General features: G+C 46.7%; 2 protein-coding genes and 1 long non-coding RNA gene across 5 annotated transcripts in view; 2 read left to right on the top strand and 1 right to left on the bottom strand.

The window, feature by feature from the left end:
- The window catches only part of l2hgdh (L-2-hydroxyglutarate dehydrogenase), a 31,596-nt gene extending 19,041 nt beyond the window's left edge, over positions 1 to 12,555 (bottom strand). For both annotated transcript variants that reach the window (XM_042330294.1, XM_042330295.1), the window contains exon 1: positions 12,308 to 12,555. In XM_042330294.1, the coding sequence (XP_042186228.1) occupies positions 12,308 to 12,396 (89 nt within the window). In that variant the 5' untranslated portion in view covers positions 12,397 to 12,555. The remainder of the gene's footprint in view (positions 1 to 12,307) is intronic.
- Positions 12,556 to 12,593: 38 nt separating this feature from the next.
- On the top strand, positions 12,594 to 13,880 carry dmac2l (distal membrane arm assembly component 2 like). 2 transcript variants are annotated; one of them, XM_042330296.1, is made up of 4 exons: positions 12,613 to 12,676; positions 12,793 to 12,839; positions 13,100 to 13,213; positions 13,432 to 13,880. In XM_042330296.1, the coding sequence occupies exons 3-4, from the start codon at positions 13,110 to 13,112 to the stop codon at positions 13,712 to 13,714; spliced, it is 387 nt and encodes a 128-aa protein (XP_042186230.1). In that variant the 5' UTR covers positions 12,613 to 12,676; positions 12,793 to 12,839; positions 13,100 to 13,109; the 3' UTR covers positions 13,715 to 13,880. The 2 variants fall into 2 exon arrangements, with proteins under 2 accessions (XP_042186231.1, XP_042186230.1); XM_042330297.1 differs by lacking the exon at positions 12,793 to 12,839 and having other exon boundaries at positions 12,594 to 12,676; positions 13,432 to 13,875.
- Positions 13,881 to 20,171: 6,291 nt separating this feature from the next.
- LOC121847752 lies at positions 20,172 to 21,767 on the top strand. Its single transcript, XR_006084605.1, has 2 exons — positions 20,172 to 20,272; positions 21,173 to 21,767. It is a non-coding gene; the product is annotated as an uncharacterized LOC121847752 (long non-coding RNA).
- Positions 21,768 to 23,017: the final 1,250 nt, after the last annotated feature.

The following is a 23,017-nucleotide window of genomic DNA, read 5'->3' as shown; positions in this document are numbered from 1 at the left end:
AACTGCACCGCCCTCAACCGTAAGGCTCTCCAGAGGGTAGTGAGGTCTGCACAACGCATCACCGGGGGCAAACTACCTGCCCTCCAGGACACCTACACCACCCGATGCTACAGGAAGGCCATAAAGATCATCAAGGACATCAACCACCCGAGCCACTGCCTGTTCACCCCGCTGCCATCCAGAAGGCGAGGTCAGTACAGGTGCATCAAAGCTGAGACCGAGAGACTGAAAAACAGCTTCTATCTCAAGGCCATCAGACTGTTAAACAGCCACCACTAACATTGAGTGGCTACTGCCAACACACTGTCAATGACACTGACTCTACTCCAGCCACTTTAATCATGGGAATCGATGGGAAATGATGTAAATATATCACTAGCCACTTTAAACAATGCTACCTTATATAATGTTACTTACCCTACATTGTTCATCTCATATGCATACGTTGATACTGTACTCTATATCATCGACTGCATCCTTATGTAATACATGTATCACTAGCCACTTTAACTATGCCACTTGGTTTACATACTTATCTCATATGTATATACTGTACTCGATATCATCTACTGTATCTTGCCTATGCTGCTCTGTACCATCACTCATTCATATATCCTTATGTACATATTCTTTATCCCCTTACACTGTGTATGACAGTAGTTTTTTTTTGGAATTGTTAGTTAGATTACTTGCTCGTTATTACTGCATTGTCGGAACTAGAAGCACAAGCATTTCGCTACACTCGCATTAACATCTGCTAACCATGTGTATGTGACAAATAAAATTTGATTTGATTTGATATGTACTCACACCAGACGCAGGTTGAAATATCAAAACGAACTCTGAACCAACTATATTAATTTGGGGACAGGTCGAAAAGCATTCAAACATTCATGGCAATTTAGCTAGCTAGCTACCTTGCTGTTTCATGCTAATGTGTCCTGGGATCTAAATACGGGGTTGCTATTATACCTGAAATGCACAAGGTTCTCTACTCCGACAATTAAGAAAAAGGGTAAACTGAGTTAGTTTCCAGTAATCTCTCCTCCTTCAGGCTTCTTCTTCTCTGGACTTTATATGGCGGTTGGCAACCAACTTTAAGGTGCAACACCACCACCAACTGGACTGGAGTGTGGACCTCAGTTCATCTTCCAATCAGCCACGTGGGTATATGCTCCTAAAAACCAATGAGGAGACGGGAGAGGCGGGACTTGCAGCGCATCAAGCGTTGTTCTATTTTAGCACCTGGCTATGCAGACGCCCACAAGCAGTTCGAATAACCAGTTCAGTACAAGTCAAAAGTTTGGACGCCTACTCATTCAAGGGTTTTTCTTTATTTTTGGGGATCTGAAAATGATTTGTAACTTATTTTGTACATAACGTTTCTGCCACTGTATCTTATGACCCAAAATAGCTTCTAGATGTCAGGACATCGATTACTCACACCGTACTGGAAGAAGATTTTTTTCTTTAACGAGTCGGACGCAAAGGATTTACTTCAGACACCCGACAAGGCCCTCATCCCCGTCAATCGTAGGATAAAGAGACAGATATCGGGGACGTAGGTCTGGGTGCCTTGTAAGCATGCGACGGCGAGTGGGTCATCTGCTTCTACCATCAGTACTATTAGCCAATGTACAAATCATTGGATAATAAAATTAACAAACTATGAGCACGTATATCCTACCAACGGGACATTAACTGTAATATCTTATGTTTCACAGAGTCGTGGCTGAATGACGACATCAATAACATACAGTTGGCGGGTTTTATGCTTTTTCGGCAGGATAGAACAGCTGCCTGGTACAATAAGGGGTGGAGGTCTATGTATATTTGTAAACAACAGCTGGTGCACAACGTTTAAGGAAGTCTCAGTTTTGCTCACCTGAGGTAGAGTATCTCATGACAAGCTGTAGACCATATTTACCAAGAGAGTTTATCTATATTCTTCATAGCTGTCTATTTATCACCACAGACCGATGCTGGCACTAAGACCGCACTCAATGAGCTGTATAAGGCCATAAGCAAACCAGAAAATGCTCATCCAAACGCGGCGCTCCTAGTGGCTGGGGACTTTAATGCAGGGAAACTTAAATCCATTTGACCTAATTTCTACCAATGTGCAACCAGAAGGGGGAAAAAAAACAACTATAGACCACCTTTACTACACACACAGAGACACGTACAAAGCTCTCCCTTGCCCTCCATTTGGCAAATCTGACCATAATTCTATCCCCCTGATTCCTGCTTCCAAGCAAAAATTAAAGCAGGAAACACCAGAGACTCTGTCTCTAAAAAAAGTGCTCAGATGAAGCAGATGCTAAACTAAAGGACTGTTTTGCTATCACAAACTAGAATATGTTGCGGGATTCTTCCGATGGCATTGAGAAGTACACCACATCAGTCACTGGCTTTATCAATAAGTACATCGATGATGTCGTCCCCACAGTGACTGTACGTACATACCCCAACCAGAAGCCATGGATTACAGGCAACATCTGCACTGAGTTAATGGGTAGAGCTGCCGCTTTCAAGGAGCAGGACTCGAACCCGGAAGCTTATAAGAAATCCCGCTATGCCCTCCGACGAACCATCAAACAGGCAAAGCGTCAATACAGGCACTGGCACCGACGCTCGTCGGATGTGGCAGGGCTTGCAAACTATTACCGAGTACAAAGGGAAGCACAGCCGCGAGCTGCACAGTGACACAAGCCTACCAGACGAGCTAAATTACTTCTATGCTCGCTTCGAGGCAAGTAACACTGAAACATGCATGAGAGCATCAGCTGTTCCTGCACTGATCAACTGGCAAGTGTCTTTACAGACATTTTCAACCTCTGTCTGTCTGAGTCTGTAATACCAACATGCTTCAAGCAGACCACCATAGTGTTCTTGGGCACAGGGAGGTAACCTGCCTAAATGACTACAGCTCAGTAGCACTCACATCTGTAGCCATGAAGTGCTTTGAAAGGCTGGTCATGGCTCACAACACCATTATCCCAGAAACCCTAGACCCACTCTAATTTGCATACCGCCCTAACAGATCCACAGATGATGCAATCTCTATTGCACTCCATACTGCCCTTTCCCACCTGGACAAAAGGAACACCTATGTGAGAATGCTATTTAATGATTACAGCTCAGCGTTCAACACCATAGTGCCCTCAAAGCTCACCACTAAGCTAAGGACCCTGGGAATAAACACCTACCTCTGCAACTGGATCCTGGACTTCCTGACTGGCCGCCCCCAGGGCTGATCCTCAACACGGGGGCCCCTCAGGGGTACGTGCTAAGTCTCCTCCTGTACTCCCTGTTCACTCATGACTGCATGGCCAGGCACGACTCCAACACCATCATTAAGTTTGCCAATGACACAACAGTGGTAGGGCCTGATCACCGACGACGATGAGACAGCCTATAGGGAGGAGGTCAGAGGCCTGGCCGTGTGGTGGCAGGACAACCTCTCCTTCAACGTGATCAAGACAAAGGAGATGATTGTGGACTACAGGAAAAGGAGGACTGAGCACACCCCCATATTCTCATCGGCGGGGCTGTAGTGGAGCAGGTTGAGAGTTAAGTTTGTATTTATTATGGATCCCCATTAGCTTCTGCCAACAGCAGCATCTACTCTTCCTGGGGTTTATTATGGATCCCCATTAGCTTCTGCCAACAGCAGCATCTACTCTTCCTGGGGTTTATTATGGATCCCCATTAGCTTCTGCCAACAGCAGCATCTACTCTTCCTGGGGTTTATTATGGATCCCCATTAGCTTCTGCCAACAGCAGCATCTACTCTTCCTGGGGTTTATTATGGATCCCCATTAGTTCCTGCTAAGGCAGCAGCTACTCTTCCTGGGGTTTATTATGGATCCCCATTAGTTCCTGCCAAGGCAGAAGCTGCTCTTCCTGGGGTTTATTATGGATCCCCATTAGTTCCTGCCAAGGCAGAAGCTACTCTTCCTGGGGTTTATTATGGATCCCCATTAGTTCCTGCCAAGGCAGAAGCTACTCTTCCTGGGGTCCAGCAAAATTAAGGCAGTTTATACAATTTTAAAAACATTACAATACATTCACAGATTTCACAACACACTGTGTTCCCTCAGGCCCCTACTCCACCACTACCACATATCTACAACACACTGTGTTCCCTCAGGCCCCTACTCCACCACTACCACATATCTACAACACACTGTGTTCCCTCAGGCCCCTACTCCACCACATATCTACAACACACTGAGTGCCCTCAGGCCCCTACTTCACCACTACCACATATCTACAACACACTGTGTGCCCTCAGGCCCCTACTCCACCACTACCACATATCTACAACACACTGTGTGCCCTCAGGCCCCTACTCCACCACTACCACATATCTACAACACACTGTGTGCCCTCAGGCCCCTACTCCACCACTACCACATATCTACAACACACTGTGTGCCCTCAGGCCCCTACTCCACCACTACCACATATCTACAACACACTGTGTGCCCTCAGGCCACGACTCTACTACCACATATCTACAACACACTGTGTGCCCTCAGGCCCCTACTCCACCACTACCACTTATCTACAACACACTGTGTTCCCTCAGGCCCCTACTCCACCACTACCACATATCTACAACACACTGTGTGCCCTCAGGCCCCTACTCCACCACTACCACATATCTACAACACACTGTGTTCCCTCAGGCCACGACTCTACTACCACATATCTACAACACACTGTGTTCCCTCAGGCCCCTACTCCACCACTACCACATATCTACAACACACTGTGTGCCCTCAGGCCACGACTCTACTACCACATATCTACAACACACTGTGTGCCCTCAGGCCCCTACTCCACCACTACCACATATCTACAACACACTGTGTGCCCTCAGGCCACGACTCTACTACCACATATCTACAACACACTGTGTTCCCTCAGGCCACGACTCTACTACAACACATCTACAACACACTGTGTTCCCTCAGGCCACGACTCTACTACAACACATCTACAACACACTGTGTTCCCTCAGGCCACGACTCACAACTAGGGTTGCACATCTTCGGGAATATTCAGGAGGTGGAAACATTCCGTGAGAATTAACGGGAATATGGGAATTAACAGGAATATTTGCAAATTAATATTAATACCACTTAAAATGTAGATTGCATTGGATATATTTACCATATCATATGGAGACAGAAACATAAACCTTTTACCTTATCATGAGTAGACATAATTGAAAATGATTAAATCCTTCCCATATAAATAATTTAGTTACGAACTTTAAACTTTAATTAAATGAGTTGACTCTTCACATGGTATGATTTCACTGAACAAAAGGGAATATTGAATGATCCCCAAATATCCATCGCATCTACCAAAAATGTTTTCAACTTAAATCTGTAAAATGATAGTCTAGAAACTAAAGATTTGGTTGTTTCCTCTCAGTCTACCATGTCTTCTCCCTGGACCTCCTCAATGTCCACCTTTTGAACATCAGACTCTGAGGCCTCATCTTCACTGTCACTTTCCAACCTTATTGAGGATGGCCCGTTGTCAGGCTCAAAAAGCCTCAAATTTGCCATGGTTGGCCACCAATTTTTCAACCCTTATATTGGTCAGCCTGTTGCGTGCTTTGGTGTGTGTGTTCCCAAACAAGGACCAGTTGCGCTCTGAGGCGGCTGATGTTGGTGGGATTTGGAGGATGATGGAGGCAACAGGGGAAAGAACCTCAGATCCACAAAGTCCCTTCCACCAGGTGGCTGATTGAGATATGTTGGCACGACTGCCATATTGCTTCTCCATCCCAAAGCCCTTGCTTGGAAGTGTACTTTGCCAGACTGCCAAGAACCTTGCCCTCATCCAGGCCACAGTGGTGAGACACGGTAGTGATGACACCATAGGCCTTGTTGATCTCTGCCCTAGACAGGGTGCTCTTGCCAGCATACTTGGGGTCCAACATGTACGCTGCGGGTTGTATGGGCTTCAGGCAGAGGTCTTCACGCTTTTTGATGTATTTCAGAACCTTCCTCTGCTTGGAGCAACAGTGAAGTGGGCAGGGCAGTACGGATTTATTCTCTTACATCTGCAAGCAGTCTGAACATCAGATAGGGTGGCATTGTCTCCCACAATCTGTGAAATGGGGTACTGCTATAGGTTTCAGGCTACTTACCACTCTCTCCCAAAATACATCATCCAGGAGGATCCTCTTGATGGGGCGGCCCATATCGGCAGACTGTGATATGGCCATTTCTTGGAGAGACACTTTTCCCTCCAGGAGACTGTCAAATATGATATCAACACCACCACAACAGGTGTTGCTGGGCAGCTTCAATGTGGTGCTCTTATTCTTCTCACTTTGGTTGGTGAGGTAGATTGCTGCTATAACTTGATGACCCTTCACATACCTAACCATTTCCTTGGCTCTCTTGTAGAGGGTATCCATTGTTTTCAGTGTCATGAGGTCCTTGAGGAGCAGATTTAATGCATAAGCAGCACAGCCAATGGGTGTGATGTGAGGGTAGGACTCCTCCCACTTTAAACCAAGCAGCCTTCATGTTCACAGCATTGTCTGTCACCAGTGCAAATACCTTCTGTGGTCCAAGGTGACTGCCTTCAGCTCATCTGCAATGTAGAGACCGGTGTGTCTGTTGTCCCTTGTGTCTGTGCTCTTGTAGAATCCTGGTTGAGTGGTGGAGATTATGTAGTTAATGATTCCTTGCCTACAAACAATTGACCACCCATCAGAGATGATTGCAATACAGTCTGCTTTCTCTATGATTTGCTTGACCTTCACTTGAACTCTGAACTCCACATCGTATAGATAAAGCATGTCCGGTTGGAGGGGTGTATGCTGGGCAAAGAACATTCAGAAATCTCTTCCAATTCACATTGCCTGTGAGCATCAGAGGTGCTCACAGAGCACCAATACACAGCTCGAGCAAGACATTCATCAGCATTTCTCTGACTGCGTTCGTCCATTGAGTCAAAAAAACTTCTGATTCCAGGAGGACCGTGAGCTGTTGCTATCGATATGGTGTCTGATTCATAATTTTCACCTCGAATAGAAGTAGAGGGTCTTTTGTCAGAATTTGCTTATTGTGAGCGCCGAGGGAACTTTATGCACTTGGCCAGATGATTCTGCATCTTTGTTGCATTCTTCACACATGATTTGGCACAGTATTTGCAAATGTACACAGCATTTCCTTCTACATTAGCTGCAGTGGAATGTCTCCACACATCAGACAGTGCCCGTGGCCTTTTCCTGTAAAGATTAGGGAAAGAAATTAGTAAACAAAAACAATAAATAGAATTCCATGTACAGATAAATAGCTAAGCAGTTAGATTAAACAACTCCTTTTGTAAGATAAATGTTTTCAAATGAAACATGTATGGCAACAGGTGAAATAACACTCAGTTAGCAGGCTCAAGCAAGTTAAAACCCACAGGGTAGCAAAAACTAACTAGCAGAAATTGTTAACAAGTTAGATTTAAACAGTTTACTGTAGGCTACTATTTACTAGTTAACAAAAAAATAATTTATGCCATAAAATATATTCACCCCACCCAGTATTGTAATGAAAACTTACCAGAAAGCATGTAGTCCTTGGCTCAGACAGTGTAGTAGTTTGGGCTCAACAGCATCTCATTAGTGAGCAAGATCTTGAGAATCAGCTGTGCATGTGATGGAAGAATGCACTGTGCATGCAGAGGGTTGCAATTCCATTGAATTGGGCATAGTTTAACCAAAATATGCCACAAGACCTAGAATTGCCTTGTGTATCCCACAAAAAAAAAGGTTATTTAAGCAAAATTCCCCAAATTCCAGGGCTTACCGTCACACAAACAATTCCGACCCTTTGCAACCCTATTCACAACACACTGTGCGACCTCAGGTCCCTATTCCACCACCTATCTACAGTACTAAATCCATGTGTATGTGTGTGTGTATAGTGCGTATGTTATTGTGTGTGGTGTGTCTGTCTGTGTCTGTGTCGCTTCACAGTCCCCGCTGTTCCAGAAGGTGTTTTTGATCTGTTTTTTTTTTCAATCTAATTTTACTGCTTGTGTCAGTTACATAGAGTGCCATGTTGTCATGGTTCTCTGAAGTACTGTGAGCTTCCCATAGCCTGTTCTGGACTTGGGGACTGTGAAGAGAACTCGTGGCATGTCTTGTGGGGTATGTATGGGTGTCTGAGCTGTGTGCCCCGTAGTTCAGACAGACCGCTCGTGCGTTCAACATGTCAATACCTCTCACAAATACAAGTAGTGATGAAGTCAATCTCTCCTCCTCTTTCAGCCAGGAGAGATTGACATGCATATTATAAAAATTAGCTCTCTGTGTACATCCAAGGGCCAGCCGTGCTGTCCTGTTCCGAGCCAATTGCAATTTTCCTAAATCCACAAAACTAGGGCCTGTAGGACCTGCCTTGTTGATAGTGTTGTTAAGAAGGTAGAAACTAGGGTTTGTAGGACCTGCCTTGTTGATAGTGTTAAGAAGGAAGAAACTAGGGCCTGTAGGACCTGCCTTGTTGCCAGTGCTGTTAAGAAGGTAGAGCAGCGCTTTATTATGGACAGACTTCTCCCCATCTTAGCTACTGTTGCATCAATATGTTTTGACCATGACAGTTTATAATCCAGGGTTACTCCGAGCAGTTTAGTCACCTCAACTTGCTCAATTTACACATTATTCATTACAAGATTTAGTTGAGGTTTAGGGTTTAGTGAATGATTTGTTACAAATACAATGCTTTTAGTTTTAGAAATATTTCAGGCTAACTTATTCCTTGCCACCCACTCTGAAACTAACTGCAACTGTAAGTGTTTGTCATTTCAGTCGCTGTAGTAGCTGACTTGTTTAGTGTTGAGTCATCCCCATACATAGACACTCTGGATTTACTCAGTCAGTGGCATGTTGTTAGTAAAGTTCCTCAGTGTACACATTAACAACAAACTATCATGGTCCAAACACACTAAGACGGTCATAAAGAGGGCACGACAACACCTATTCCTCCTCAGGAGACTGAAAAGATTTGGTATGGGTCTCCAGATCCTCAAAACGTTCTACAGCTGCACCATCGAGAGCATCCTGACTGGTTGCATCACCGCCTGGTATGGCAACTGCTCGGCATCCGACCGCGAGGCACTACAGAGGGTAGAGGAAGGCCCTAAGAAGTCATCTTTTTGAATTATTTGTTACTTATCTATTTTTTTTACTTGACACCTATTTTTCTTAAAACTGCATTGTTGGTTAAGGGCTTGAAAGTTAGCATTTCACTGTAAGGTCTACACTTGTTGTATTCGGCATATGTGACAAAAAACATTTGATTGTTAGTCTATATCAATTCCCCATTACATATATCACCAGTAGTACCATGGCAAGGTGACTGGGAATATGGTTGAATACAAGCAGTGTAGTTATTCCCTCCGTAAGGCAAAAAAAAAAAAAAAAAAACAGGCAAAATGTCAGTACAGAGACAAAGGAGTCGCAATTCAACAGCTCAGACACGAGACGTATGTGGCAGGGTCTACAGTCCCAAGGACTGTGGGCTCTCGTTCTCTGTGGCCGTCGTGAACAAGACATTTTAAGCGAGTTAGCCCTCGCGAGGCTACCGGCCCAGACGGAATCCCTAGCCGTGTCCTCAGAGCATGCGCAGACCAGCTGTCTGGAGTGTAATACGGACATATTCAATCTCTCCCTATCCCAGTCTGCTGTCCCCACTTGCTTCAAGATGTCCACCATTGTTCCTGTACCCAAGAAAGCAAAGGTAACTGAACTAAATGACTATCGCCGCGTAGCACTCACTTCTGTCGTCATAAAGTGCTTTGAGAGGCTAGATAAGGAGCATATCACCTCTACCTTATCACACCCTAGACCCACTTCAGCTTGATTACCGCCCCAATAGATCCACCTCTACCTTATCACACCCTAGACCCACTTCAGCTTGATTACCGCCCCAATAGATCCACCTCTACCTTATCACACCCTAGACCCACTTCAGCTTGATTACCGCCCCAATAGATCCACAGACGATGCAATCGCACTGCACACTGCCCTATCCCATCTGGACAAAAGGAATACTCATTTAAGAATGCTGTTCATTGACTACAGCTCAGCATTTAACACCATAGTACCATCCAAGCTCATCATTAAGCTCAGGGCCCTGGACTTCCTGACAGGCCGCCCCCCCAGTTGGTGAAGGTCGGAAACAACACCTCCCACTTTGCTGATCCTCAACACAGAGGCCCCACAAGGGTGCGTGCTCAGCCCACTCCTGTACTCCCTGTTCACCCATGACTGCGTGGCTACGCACACCTCCAACTCAATCATCAAGTTTGTAGACGACACAACAGTGGTAGGCTTCGATGGGGCCGCAGTGGAGAAGGTGGAAAGCTTCCTCGGCGTACACGCCACTGACCATTTAAAATGGTGCACCCACACAGACAGTGTGGTGAAGGCGCAACAGAGCCTCTTCAACCTCAGGAGGCTGAAGAAATTCAGCTTGAGCCCTAAGACCCTCACAACCTTTTACAGATGAACAATTGAGAACATTCTGTCGGGCTGTAATCACCACCTGGTACGGCAACTGCACCGCCCGCAACCGCACGGCTCTCCAATGGCTGGTGTGGTCTGCCCAACGCATCGCCTGGAGCACACTGCCTGCCACCCAGGACACCTACAGCACCCGATGCCACAGGAATGCTAAAAAAGATTATCAAGGACATCAATCACCCGAGCCACGGCCTGTTCACCCCGTTACCATCCAAAAGGCGAGGTCAGTACAGGTGCATCAAAGCTGGGACAGAGAGATTGGACAAAAGCTTCTATCTGAAGGCCATCAGACTGTTAAACAGCCATCACTAGCCGGTTACCACCCGGCTACTCAACCCTGCACCTTAGAGGCTGCTGCCCTATAGACATGGAATCACTGTCCACTTTAATAATGTTCACATACTGCTCTACTCATCTCGTATGTATATACTGTATTCTATGCTACTGTATTATTGTCAATGCCACTCTGACATTGCTCGTCATAATATTTATATATTTCTTAATTCCATACTTTAGATTTGTGTGTATTGTTAGATATTACTGCACTGTTAGAGCTAGGAATGCAAGCATTTCGTTACACCGGCAATAACATCGCATGTGACCAATGACATTTTATTAGATTTGATGAAAACCATAACTAGAACGCAGATTGGTAGAAATTGTAAGAAATTGGCATTCAACATGAGAAAGGTTGCTGATTCCTCGTGTTGCCTTTTACTGGCAACTTCAGGAGAGGAATGGCAAATCTGCGAAAGTCAGCAGGAAGGAGTGGGAGGAGAATAGTTGGGTCAGGTTAATGTTTTTTTCTCTTCTGGTTATATAGATCTCTGGCGCCTTCGTGAGGCATTTGTCTTATTTCAGCAAAACGTAAGAGTCAGACAAGCTCAATGCGTTTTGTTGATTTTATTAAAAAACATAGAGTGTGTCTATCGATTGGTCGAAAAAAACTGACAACTTTCAGTTGACCAAGATTTTTTTGTCGTTGTTGTAGACAGCCCTACTGTTTGCAAATGTGTCAGGAGCTTGCAGGGATTTGTAGTCTTGCATTCGGTCTACTTTGATGCTAATTAGCATTTTCGAAACAAAGTAAAGAGCCCAATGTATTGATTAAAGTCACCTTGTCCGAGATAGATTTACAAGGCTATCAAAACGTTAAGCCAGGGTAAAACCTACACGAAACACCCCTTATTTTAAGTGTTTCTAAAACTCACAATGGGGAAAAATGAATTGTGGAAAAACTATTGGAACCATTTCCCTGTTTGACCGCTAGGTTTTATGGGTATTATGACACCTCCACTGTGGGACTCTAGTGTATAGAGACCAATCACTGCAGCTGTTCACTCCATGTTAGTGGGCAAATGTACATTATCAAATCAACACACAGCCTTCATTTACGTTGTGACGCACGGATGTTCCAAACTCCGTTTTTAGACGAGACTGACTTTATGACCAAAGTTGTCCGATTTACATTTTATAGTCAACTCTGACAATCGAATAACTGTTTCCGACTCATATCGATGCCACATATGCCGTTTTCAAATGGGTTCGTTGTTCTTTTAAAAAAGGCAGTCACTCTTTATTTAATTCAACTTAAATATAGAACCTGTCGCCGGCGAACATACCGGCTGTGCACATCAAGCCCAGATCATAGTCTCGTCAGTGGAGATCCATAAAGCCCACTAGCAGTTGCCAAGGCTAGACAATTTGGTACTTTCCCACCTCTGCACAAACACTCACCCGTGTCTCTCCACTCACCTGTGTATTCTAGCTGTTCTGCATGTCGCGGACTTTGGCACCGTTGCAAATAAGGCAGCAAATGACGCGCTGTTTAGTGTCCGTATCATTTCGACAGAGATTGAATGGCAACCTATACTCGCTTTGACAGTAACATCAATCGCCGTGCACACATATTGTGTGAATATGTTCTAAACAGCAGTTGTCCACAAGGTATCTCTTGCTATGGAAGTCATAATCAAATTCCTTGCTTGACACGAAGCTCGGCCCCTTTGACCCTTCACCCACTTTGAGGAGCCAATGGCAAGGCGCGTCTCTCGTACGTAACGGGTTAAAGGTCAGAACACTGCAGACATGTTCGTCATGTAAATACAATAGCGAACTGACAAGGTAAGTGAATTATCAGCTTGTTATTAACAAATACCTCAACGAATAAAATCTCACACATCTTGATTGCTTAGAACGTTTTGTGTTTTAAGCAAATTGTCTTTATTTGTGTCTTGCAGTGGTGCTGCATAGTCTATGTCCATTGGTTACTGTCTGCAGCTATTAGGTAATGCTTTGTAACACAGTTGATCGAGGATTAATTTAGCTAATCTGTCTGTCTGGATCAAAGCAACGTGATTCAGTGTTTAGAAATCATTCTAAATTAGTATTTCGATGGTAAACATTTTTTTTTTGACACGCATTTTAAAAAGCCCATCAGTCTTACATTGGAGATGACACCCCTCAACGTATATGTTCAGGTCTGAAAGACATTACACGGTATGAAGCTGCTGTCGCAGTAATATAATACTATGTAATGTCTTTCAGACCTGAAGATATGAGGCTGCTGTCCAAGCCAGCACTGCAGGCCGTCCTCTCCTCACAGAAAACACGTGGAGGCAGCAGACCGTTCTGGGGATGGCTCAATGCTGTCTTCAACAAGTGAGTGATCCAATCATCAGTCCTGATCAACAGCATCTAATATTACACTTTAGCTAACAGAATATTTTCCATTTTATCAGACACTCTTATCCAGAGTGATAGATTAGTAATGTACTAATAGTTTACTCAGTGGACCACAATATAGCGGAGGTAGTAATGACTATATTCATTATGTATTTGTAATAATGTATTACCAGTAGTTGCATTCTTGTCACCAGAGTTGACTATGAGCGTATCAAGGCGGTGGGCCCAGACCGTGCTGCTGCAGAGTGGCTGACAAGGTGCGGTGCCAAGGTGAGGTTTCAGGGGTTCGACCGTTGGCAACACGACTACAACGGCCTGCCCACCGGCCCTCTGGGACGATACAAGATCCAGGGCATCGACGCCACAGACTCTTGCATCATGTACAAAGGCTTCGATCACCTGGGTACGTTATCCAATGCAGCCTTCCGATCTCCAAAACCTTTTGGTGTTCGTGTCTCTCTATCGCCTCGACGGTGAGGTGAAACCCTGTGGCAGAGGTCTCACTATTCTCAGAACCAGATATGGTGATTATGCTGAGCAGCAACTCAATTTTGTGTTTACAATCTGACACAAGACACTAGTGTCTGTTCTAGTGACTTTGAATAAATACAAATCAATTTATTAAAAGACAGTCTTCTATTATATAAATTATTCACTTTTAATTTAAGCATTGCATGCCCTGGGGGGAATAGAATGCTGTCATTCTGTATTTTTAACAAGAAAAAGATTTCGGTTCCAAATGGCTGACTCTAATAATGTTCAGCTCATCCCATACAATCCGACACCTGGGCGCGTTAGGAGGAGGTGAGGGTGAAAGTTAGTGTCTTCCAGACTGTTTACCTGATGAGTGACGCAAGAGAGCAGGATGTTTTACACCAGAAAGAGAGACTGAGAACACTGTCTGTCACCCTGCCCGGCCTGGTCTGGCATGCTTAGCACTGGGCTCAGAGAAACCTCTATGGAACCCTCTATAGCCTGGTCTGGCATGTTTAGCACTGGGCTCAGAGAAACCTCTATGGAACCCTCTATAGCCTGGTCTGGCATGTTTAGCACTGGGCTCAGAGAAACCTCTATGGAACCCTCTATAGCCTGGTCTGGCATGCTTTAGCACTGGGCTCAGAGAAACCTCTATGGAACCCTCTATAGCCTGGTCTGGCATGTTTAGCACTGGGCTCAGAGAAACCTCTATAACCCTCTATAGCCTGGTCTGGCATGCTTAGCACTGGGCTCAGAGAAACCTCTATAGCCTGGTCTGGCATGCTTAGCACTGGGCTCAGAGAAACCTCTATGGAACCCTCTATAGCCTGGTCTGGCATGTTTAGCACTGGGCTCAGAGAAACCTCTATAGCCTGGTCTGGCATGCTTAGCACTGGGCTCAGAGAAACCTCTATAGCCTGGTCTGGCATGCTTAGCACTGGGTTCAGAGAAACCTCTATAGCCTGGTCTGGCATGCTTAGCACTGGGCTCAGAGAAACCTCTATGGAACCCTCTATAGCCTGGTCTGGCATGCTTAGCACTGGGCTCAGAGAAACCTCTATAGCCTGGTCTGGCATGCTTAGCACTGGGCTCAGAGAAACCTCTATGGAACCCTCTATAGCCTGGTCTGGCATGCTTAGCACTGGGCTCAGAGAAACCTCTATGGAACCCTCTATAGCCTGGTCTGGCATGTTTAGCACTGGGCTCAGAGAAACCTCTATAGCCTGGTCTGGCAGAGAACCTCTATAGCCTGGTCTGGCATGCTTAGCACTGGGCTCAGAGAAACCTCTATAGCCTGGTCTGGCATGCTTAGCACTGGGCTCAGAGAAACCTCTATGGAACCCTCTATAGCCTGGTCTGGCATGCTTAGCACTGGGCTCAGAGAAACACCTGGTCTGGCATGCTCTGGGCTCAGAGAAACCTCTATAGCCTGGTCTGGCATGCTTAGCACTGGGCTCAGAGAAACCTCTATGGAACCCTCTATAGCCTGGTCTGGCATGCTTAGCACCTCTATGGAACCCTCTATAGCCTGGTCTGGCATGCTTAGCACTGGGCTCAGAGAAACCTCTATAGCCTGGTCTGGCATGCTTAGCACTGGGCTCATGCCTGGTCTGGCATGTTTAGCACTGGGCTCAGAGAAACCTCTATAGCCTGGTCTGGCATGCTTAGCACTGGGCTCAGAGAAACCTCTATAGCCTGGTCTGGCATGCTTAGCACTGGGCTCAGAGAAACCTCTATGGAACCCTCTATAGCCTGGTCTGGCATGTTTAGCACTGGGCTCAGAGAAACCTCTATGGAACCCTCTATAGCCTGGTCTGGCATGCTTAGCACTGGGCTCAGAGAAACCTCTATAGCCTGGTCTGGCATGCTTAGCACTGGGGTCAGAGAAACCTCTATGGAACCCTCTATAGCCTGGTCTGGCATGTTTAGCACTGGGCTCAGAGAAACCTCTATGGAACCCTATAGCCTGGTCTGGCATGCTTAGCACTGGGCTCAGAGAAACCTCTATGGAACCCTCTATAGCCTGGTCTGGCATGCTTAGCACTGGGCAGAGAAACTGCCTGGTCTGGCATGTTTAGCACTGGGCTCAGAGAAACCTCTATGGAACCCTCTATAGCCTGGTCTGGCATGCTTAGCACTGGGCTCAGAGAAACCTCTATGGAACCCTCTATAGCCTGGTCTGGCATGCTTAGCACTGGGCTCAGAGAAACCTCTATGGAACCCTCTATAGCCTGGTCTGGCATGCTTAGCACTGGGCTCAGAAAACCTCTATGGAACCCTCTATAGCCTGGTCTGGCATGCTTAGCACTGGGCTCAGAGAAACCTCTATGGAACCCTCTATAGCCTGGTCTGGCATGCTTAGCACTGGGCTCAGCACTGGTCTGGCATGCTTAGCACTGGGCTCAGAGAAACCTCTATGGAACCCTCTATAGCCTGGTCTGGCATGCTTAGCACTGGGCTCAGAGAAACCTCTATGGAACCCTCTATAGCCTGGTCTGGCATGTTTAGCACTGGGCTCAGAGAAACCTCTATAGCCTGGTCTGGCATGCTTAGCACTGGGCTCAGAGAAACCTCTATAGCCTGGTCTGGCATGCTTAGCACTGGGCTCAGAGAAACCTCTATGGAACCCTCTATAGCCTGGTCTGGCATGCTTAGCACTGGGCTCAGAGAAACCTCTATGGAACCCTCTATAGCCTGGTCTGGCATGCTTAGCACTGGGCTCAGAGAAACCTCTATAGCCTGGTCTGGCATGCTTAGCACTGGGCTCAGAGAAACCTCTATGGAACCCTCTATAGCCTGGTCTGGCATGCTTAGCACTGGGCTCAGAGAAACCTCTATGGAACCCTCTATAGCCTGGTCTGGCATGCTTAGCACTGGGCTCAGAGAAACCTCTATAGCCTGGTCTGGCATGCTTAGCACTGGGCTCAGAGAAACCTCTATAGCCTGGTCTGGCATGTTTAGCACTGGGCTCAGAGAAACCTCTATAGCCTGGTCTGGCATGCTTAGCACTGGGCTCAGAGAAACCTCTATAGCCTGGTCTGGCATGCTTAGCACTGGGCTCAGAGAAACCTCTATGGAACCCTCTATAGCCTGGTCTGGCATGTTTAGCACTGGGCTCAGAGAAACCTCTATGGAACCCTCTATAGCCTGGTCTGGCATGCTTAGCACTGGGCTCAGAGAAACCTCTATAGCCTGGTCTGGCATGCTTAGCACTGGGGTCAGAGAAACCTCTATGGAACCCTCTATAGCCTGGTCTGGCATGTTTAGCACTGGGCTCAGAGAAACCTCTATGGAACCCTCTATAGCCTGGTCTGGCATGCTTAGCACTGGGCTCAGAGAAACCTCTATGGAACCCTCTATAGCCTGGTCTGGCATGCTTAGCACTGGGCTCAGAGAAACCTCTATAGCCTGGTCTGGCATGTTTAGCACTGGGCTCAGAGAAACCTCTATGGAACCCTCTATAGCCTGGTCTGGCATGCTTAGCACTGGGCTCAGAGAAACCTCTATGGAACCCTCTATAGCCTGGTCTGGCATGCTTAGCACTGGGCTCAGAGAAACCTCTATGGAACCCTCTATAGCCTGGTCTGGCATGCTTAGCACTGGGCTCAGAAAAACCTCTATGGAACCCTCTATAGCCTGGTCTGGCATGCTTAGCACTGGGCTCAGAGAAACCTCTATGGAACCCTCTATAGCCTGGTCTGGCATGCTTAGCACTGGGCTCAGAGAAACCTCTATAGCCTGGTCTGGCATGCTTAGCACTGGGCTCAGAGAAACCTCTATGGAACCCTCTATAGCCTGGTCTGGCATGCTTAGCACTGGGCTCAGAGAAACCTCTATGGAACCCTCTATAGCCTGGTCTGGCATGTTTAGCACTGGGCTCAGAGAAACCTCTATAGCCTGGTCTGGCATGCTTAGCACTGGGCTCAGAGAAACCTCTATAGCCTGGTCTGGCATGCTTAGCACTGGGCTCAGAGAAACCTCTATGGAACCCTCTATAGCCTGGTCTGGCATGCTTAGCACTGGGCTCAGAGAAACCTCTATGGAACCCTCTATAGCCTGGTCTGGCATGCTTTGGGCTCAGAGAAACCTCTATAGCCTGGTCTGGCATGCTTAGCACTGGGCTCAGAGAAACCTCTATGGAACCCTCTATAGCCTGGTCTGGCATGCTTAGCACTGGGCTCAGAGAAACCTCTATGGAACCCTCTATAGCCTGGTCTGGCATGCTTAGCACTGGGCTCAGAGAAACCTCTATAGCCTGGTCTGGCATGCTTAGCACTGGGCTCAGAGAAACCTCTATAGCCTGGTCTGGCATGTTTAGCACTGGGCTCAGAGAAACCTCTATAGCCTGGTCTGGCATGCTTAGCACTGGGCTCAGAGAAACCTCTATAGCCTGGTCTGGCATGCTTAGCACTGGGCTCAGAGAAACCTCTATGGAACCCTCTATAGCCTGGTCTGGCATGTTTAGCACTGGGCTCAGAGAAACCTCTATGGAACCCTCTATAGCCTGGTCTGGCATGCTTAGCACTGGGCTCAGAGAAACCTCTATAGCCTGGTCTGGCATGCTTAGCACTGGGGTCAGAGAAACCTCTATGGAACCCTCTATAGCCTGGTCTGGCATGTTTAGCACTGGGCTCAGAGAAACCTCTATGGAACCCTCTATAGCCTGGTCTGGCATGCTTAGCACTGGGCTCAGAGAAACCTCTATGGAACCCTCTATAGCCTGGTCTGGCATGCTTAGCACTGGGCTCAGAGAAACCTCTATAGCCTGGTCTGGCATGTTTAGCACTGGGCTCAGAGAAACCTGGAACCCTCTATAGCCTGGTCTGGCATGCTTAGCACTGGGCTCAGAGAAACCTCTATGGAACCCTCTATAGCCTGGTCTGGCATGTTAGCACTGGGCTCAGAGAAACCTCTATGGAACCCTCTATAGCCTGGTCTGGCATGCTTAGCACTGGGCTCAGAAAAACTCTATGGAACCCTCTATAGCCTGGTCTGGCATGCTTAGCACTGGGCTCAGAGAAACCTCTATGGAACCCTCTATAGCCTGGTCTGGCATGCTTAGCACTGGGCTCAGAGAAACCTCTATAGCCTGGTCTGGCATGCTTAGCACTGGGCTCAGAGAAACCTCTATAGCCTGGTCTGGCATGCTTACTGGGCTCAGAGAAACCTCTATAGCCTGGTCTGGCATGCTTAGCACTGGGCTCAGAGAAACTCTATGGAACCCTCTATAGCCTGGTCTGGCATGTTTAGCACTGGGCTCAGAGAAACCTCCTATAGCCTGGTCTGGCATGCTTAGCACTGGGCTCAGAGAAACCTCTATAGCCTGGTCTGGCATGCTTAGCACTGGGCTCAGAGAAACCTCTATAGCCTGGTCTGGTATGCAAGCACTGGGCTCAGAGAAACCTCTATAGCCTGGTCTGGCATGCTTAGCACTGGGCTCAGAGAAACCTCTATAGCCTGGTCTGGCATGGCACTGGGCTGAGAAACCTCTCAGCCTGGTCTGGCATGCTTAGCACTGGGCTCAGAGAAACTGCCCTCTATATGGTCTGGCAACTGGGCAGAAACCTGGAACCCTCTATAGCCTGGTCTGGCATGCACTGGGCTCAGAGAAACTGGAACCCTGCCTGGTCTGATGTTTACACTGGGCTCAGAGAAACCTCTATGGAACCCTCTATAGCCTGGTTGGGTCTGCTACTGTGGCATGTTTAGCACTGGGCTCAGAGAAACCTCTATGGAACCCTCTAAGCCTGGTCTGGCATGCTTAGCACTGGGCTCAGAGAAACCTCTATGGAACCCTCTATAATGTTTAGCACTGGGCAGAGAAACCTCTATAGCCTGGTCTGGCATGCTTAGCACTGTGCCTGGAACCCTCTATAGCCTGGTCTGGCAACACTGGGCAGAGAAACCTTATGGAACCCTCTAGCCTGGTCTGGCATGTTTACACTGGGCTCAGAGAAACCTCTATGGAACCCTCTATAGCCTGGTCTGGCATGGCACTGGGCTGTCTATGGAACCCTCTATAGCCTGGTCTGGCATGTTTAGCACTGGGCTCAGAGAAACCTCTATGGAACCCTGCCTGGTCTGGCATGTTTAGCACTGGGCTCAGAGAAACCTCTATGGAACCCTCTATAGCCTGGTCTGGCATGTTTAGCACTGGGCTCAGAGAAACCTCTATAGCCTGGTCTGGCATGTTTATGCTGTATTGCAACATCCTGTGACTTGATGTCATGACATTTTATTTATTTAACCATTTATTTAACTAGGCAAGTGTCAAATTCTTATTTACCATGACTCAGTGCTGCCTTGCTCATTTTTAAATTCGATCAGGTGGGTCTGGCTTTCTGCCTGCTCCACTGACCATGCCTGGATCTGAACATCATTATTCCCTTCCCTAGATGGACTAGTGTCGAAGAGCTCAAACTCAACAAGAGTATGTACATAGAGGATGCCTGCTTGGATAAGCACCATAGAGAACCTACAGGCCAGCCTGTACAAGATGGAGGTGGTCTCCTGTGGCAACGTAACTGACAAGGGTGTCATCGCCCTGCATAAACTCAGGTGGGTCTGCTACTGTGCCTGGGAACATCATTATGGTAGTGTGGCTGTACTATATGCCAAGGGTGTCATCGCTCTGCATAAACTCAGGTGGGTCTGCTACTGTGCCTGGGAACATCATTATGGTAGTGTGGCTGTACTATATGCCAAGGGTGTCATCGCTCTGCATAAACTCAGGTGGGTCTGCTACTGTGCCTGGGAACATCATTATGGTAGTGTGGCTGTACTATATGCCAAGGGTGTCATCGCTCTGCATAAAGTCAGGTGGGTCTGCTACTGTGCCTGGGAACATCATTATGGTAGTGTGGCTGTACTATATGCCAAGGGTGTCATCGCTCTGCATAAAGTCAGGTGGGTCTGCTACTGTGCCTGGGAACATCATTATGGTAGTGTGGCTGTACTATATGCCAAGGGTGTCATTGCTCTGCATAAACTCAGGTGGGTCTGCTACTGTGCCTGGGAACATCATTATGGTAGTGTGGCTGTACTATATGCCAAGGGTGTCATCGCTCTGCATAAACTCAGGTGGGTCTGCTACTGTGCCTGGGAACATCATTATGGTAGTGTGGCTGTACTATATGCCAAGGGTGTCATCGCTCTGCATAAAGTCAGGTGGGTCTGCTACTGTGCCTGGGAACATCATTATGGTAGTGTGGCTGTACTATATGCCAAGGGTGTCATTGCTCTGCATAAACATCTGCTACTGTGCCTGGGAACATCATTATGAGTGTGGCTGTACTATATGCCTGAAGCTCAGTGGATATTGAAAGCAAAACAAACAAGGTGGGGTTAGAGACGGAGGCTGTTTTCATGTTGACGTTCCGGCACAAGGCTTTTCTCATGACCAGTCTCCATGGTGACTTGACTATATTAGTCAAACTATATATACACACTATCTCCCAGGAGTCTAGAGCATCTGTACCTCAGCGATCTGCCAGGCGTGGTAGAGAAGGAGAAGACCGTAGAGAGACTCCAGACAGCTCTACCTGGGCTGGACATAGAGCTGGACCTGGTCTAACTGACAGACTGAGGATGAACCCACAACCACAGGCTGTGACTGACAGACACAGAGGACCAGTCCGCCACAGTGGGTAGTGTCATGACGACCAGAAGATGCACGTTGTCTTGTAGCAACACATTGTAGCACATAGTAAAGTGTTTTGCAACAAATTTGACTCAATGTTTTGGTCCCCCCTTTTTTTTTTTTTCTCTCCCGTTTGGTTTCTAGTGAACACGACCGTGGTCGCAGATCTGTTCGTGCCGTCTCGCCATGGCCTCCTATGGGTTATGGTCATTGGCATGACCATAGGAGTTGGCAAGACTGCACCAACACATCTGGGACCAGGCTAGTGGGACACGGGACAAATGAGATTTACCATCGCAACATGTTTTCAACTGGACTTCATTGGTATTGACTCCAAAACATAAGTATGACAGGAATTGTTTTCCTTAATGTTTATTAAATATGACTTCATTAAAAAAAAAAAGTACATAGACTGTAACAAGGCTGAGGATTTCATTGAATTGTTTCATTCGTTTTATTTATTTGGCATTTTGTCACATGTCCAAGAGTTAGACACCTAGAAGTCCTTAGGTCTTCTGGGTCTTCTGACAGCAGTGTATTTGATTTTAATCATTACTATGTTTAAATATAAATGTCTTCGGGCTCTATTCAATCCGTAAGGTGGCATTTCAGCATTACAGTGGGATCTAAATTCAGACGGTAATGTTTGCGGTGACTACATCCTCAGTAAGAGCTGCCGATGTCGGCTCCATCAGAAATGACATTTATACTGAACAAAAATATAAACGCATCGATTTTAGTTACAGTTCATATAAGGAAATCAGTCAATTTAAATGAATTAGGCTCTAATCTATGGATTAAATATGACTGGTAGTCACCGAGAAACCTTAAAAAAAAAAAAAAAATTAAGGTTGGGAATTGGGTCAGAAACCTGGTGTGACCACCATTTGCCTCATGCGGCACAACACATCTCCTTCACATAGAGTTGATCAGGCTGTTGATTGTGTTCTGTGGAATGTTGTCTCACTCCTCTTCAATGGCTGTGTGAAGTTGCTGGATATTGGCGGGATTTGGACTTTGCTGTCGTACTCGTCGATCCAGAGCATCCCAAACATGATCAGTGGGTGACATGTCTGGTGAGTATGCAGATCATGGAAGAACTGAGACAATTTCAGCCTCCAGGAATTGTGTACAGATCCTTGTGACATATAGCCGTGCATTAGCAAGAGGTGATGGGGGGGATGAATGGCACAACAATGGGCCTCAGGCTCTTGTCATGCTATCTCTGTGTATTCACATTGCAATTATGTTCGTAGCTTATGCCTGCCCATACCATAACCTCACCGCTACCATGGGGAACTCTGTTCACAACGTTGTCACTCGCGTGGTCTGCGGTTGGCCGTACTTCCAAATTCTCTAAAACGACGTTGGAGTCTGCTTATGGTAGAAATTAACATTCAATTCTCTCGCAACAGCTCTGGTGGACATTCCTGCAGTCAGCATGCCAATTGCACACTCCCTCAACTTGAGACATCTGTGGCATTGTGTTGTGACAAACCTTTAGTGGTCTTTTGTTCTCCCCAGCACAAGGTGCACCTGTGTAATGATCATGCTGGGTTATCTTGGCAAAGGAGAAATGCTCACTAACAGGTATGTAAACAGATTTGTGCCCAAAATTTGAGAGAAATAAGCTTTTTGTGCGTATGGAACATTTCTGGGATCTT

This window comes from Oncorhynchus tshawytscha, linkage group LG11, assembly GCF_018296145.1.
Source record: "Oncorhynchus tshawytscha isolate Ot180627B linkage group LG11, Otsh_v2.0, whole genome shotgun sequence".
NCBI lineage: Eukaryota > Metazoa > Chordata > Actinopteri > Salmoniformes > Salmonidae > Oncorhynchus > Oncorhynchus tshawytscha.
The sequence above is the reverse complement of the archived record's forward strand: the minus strand, read 5'-3'. Positions and strand labels throughout refer to the sequence as shown.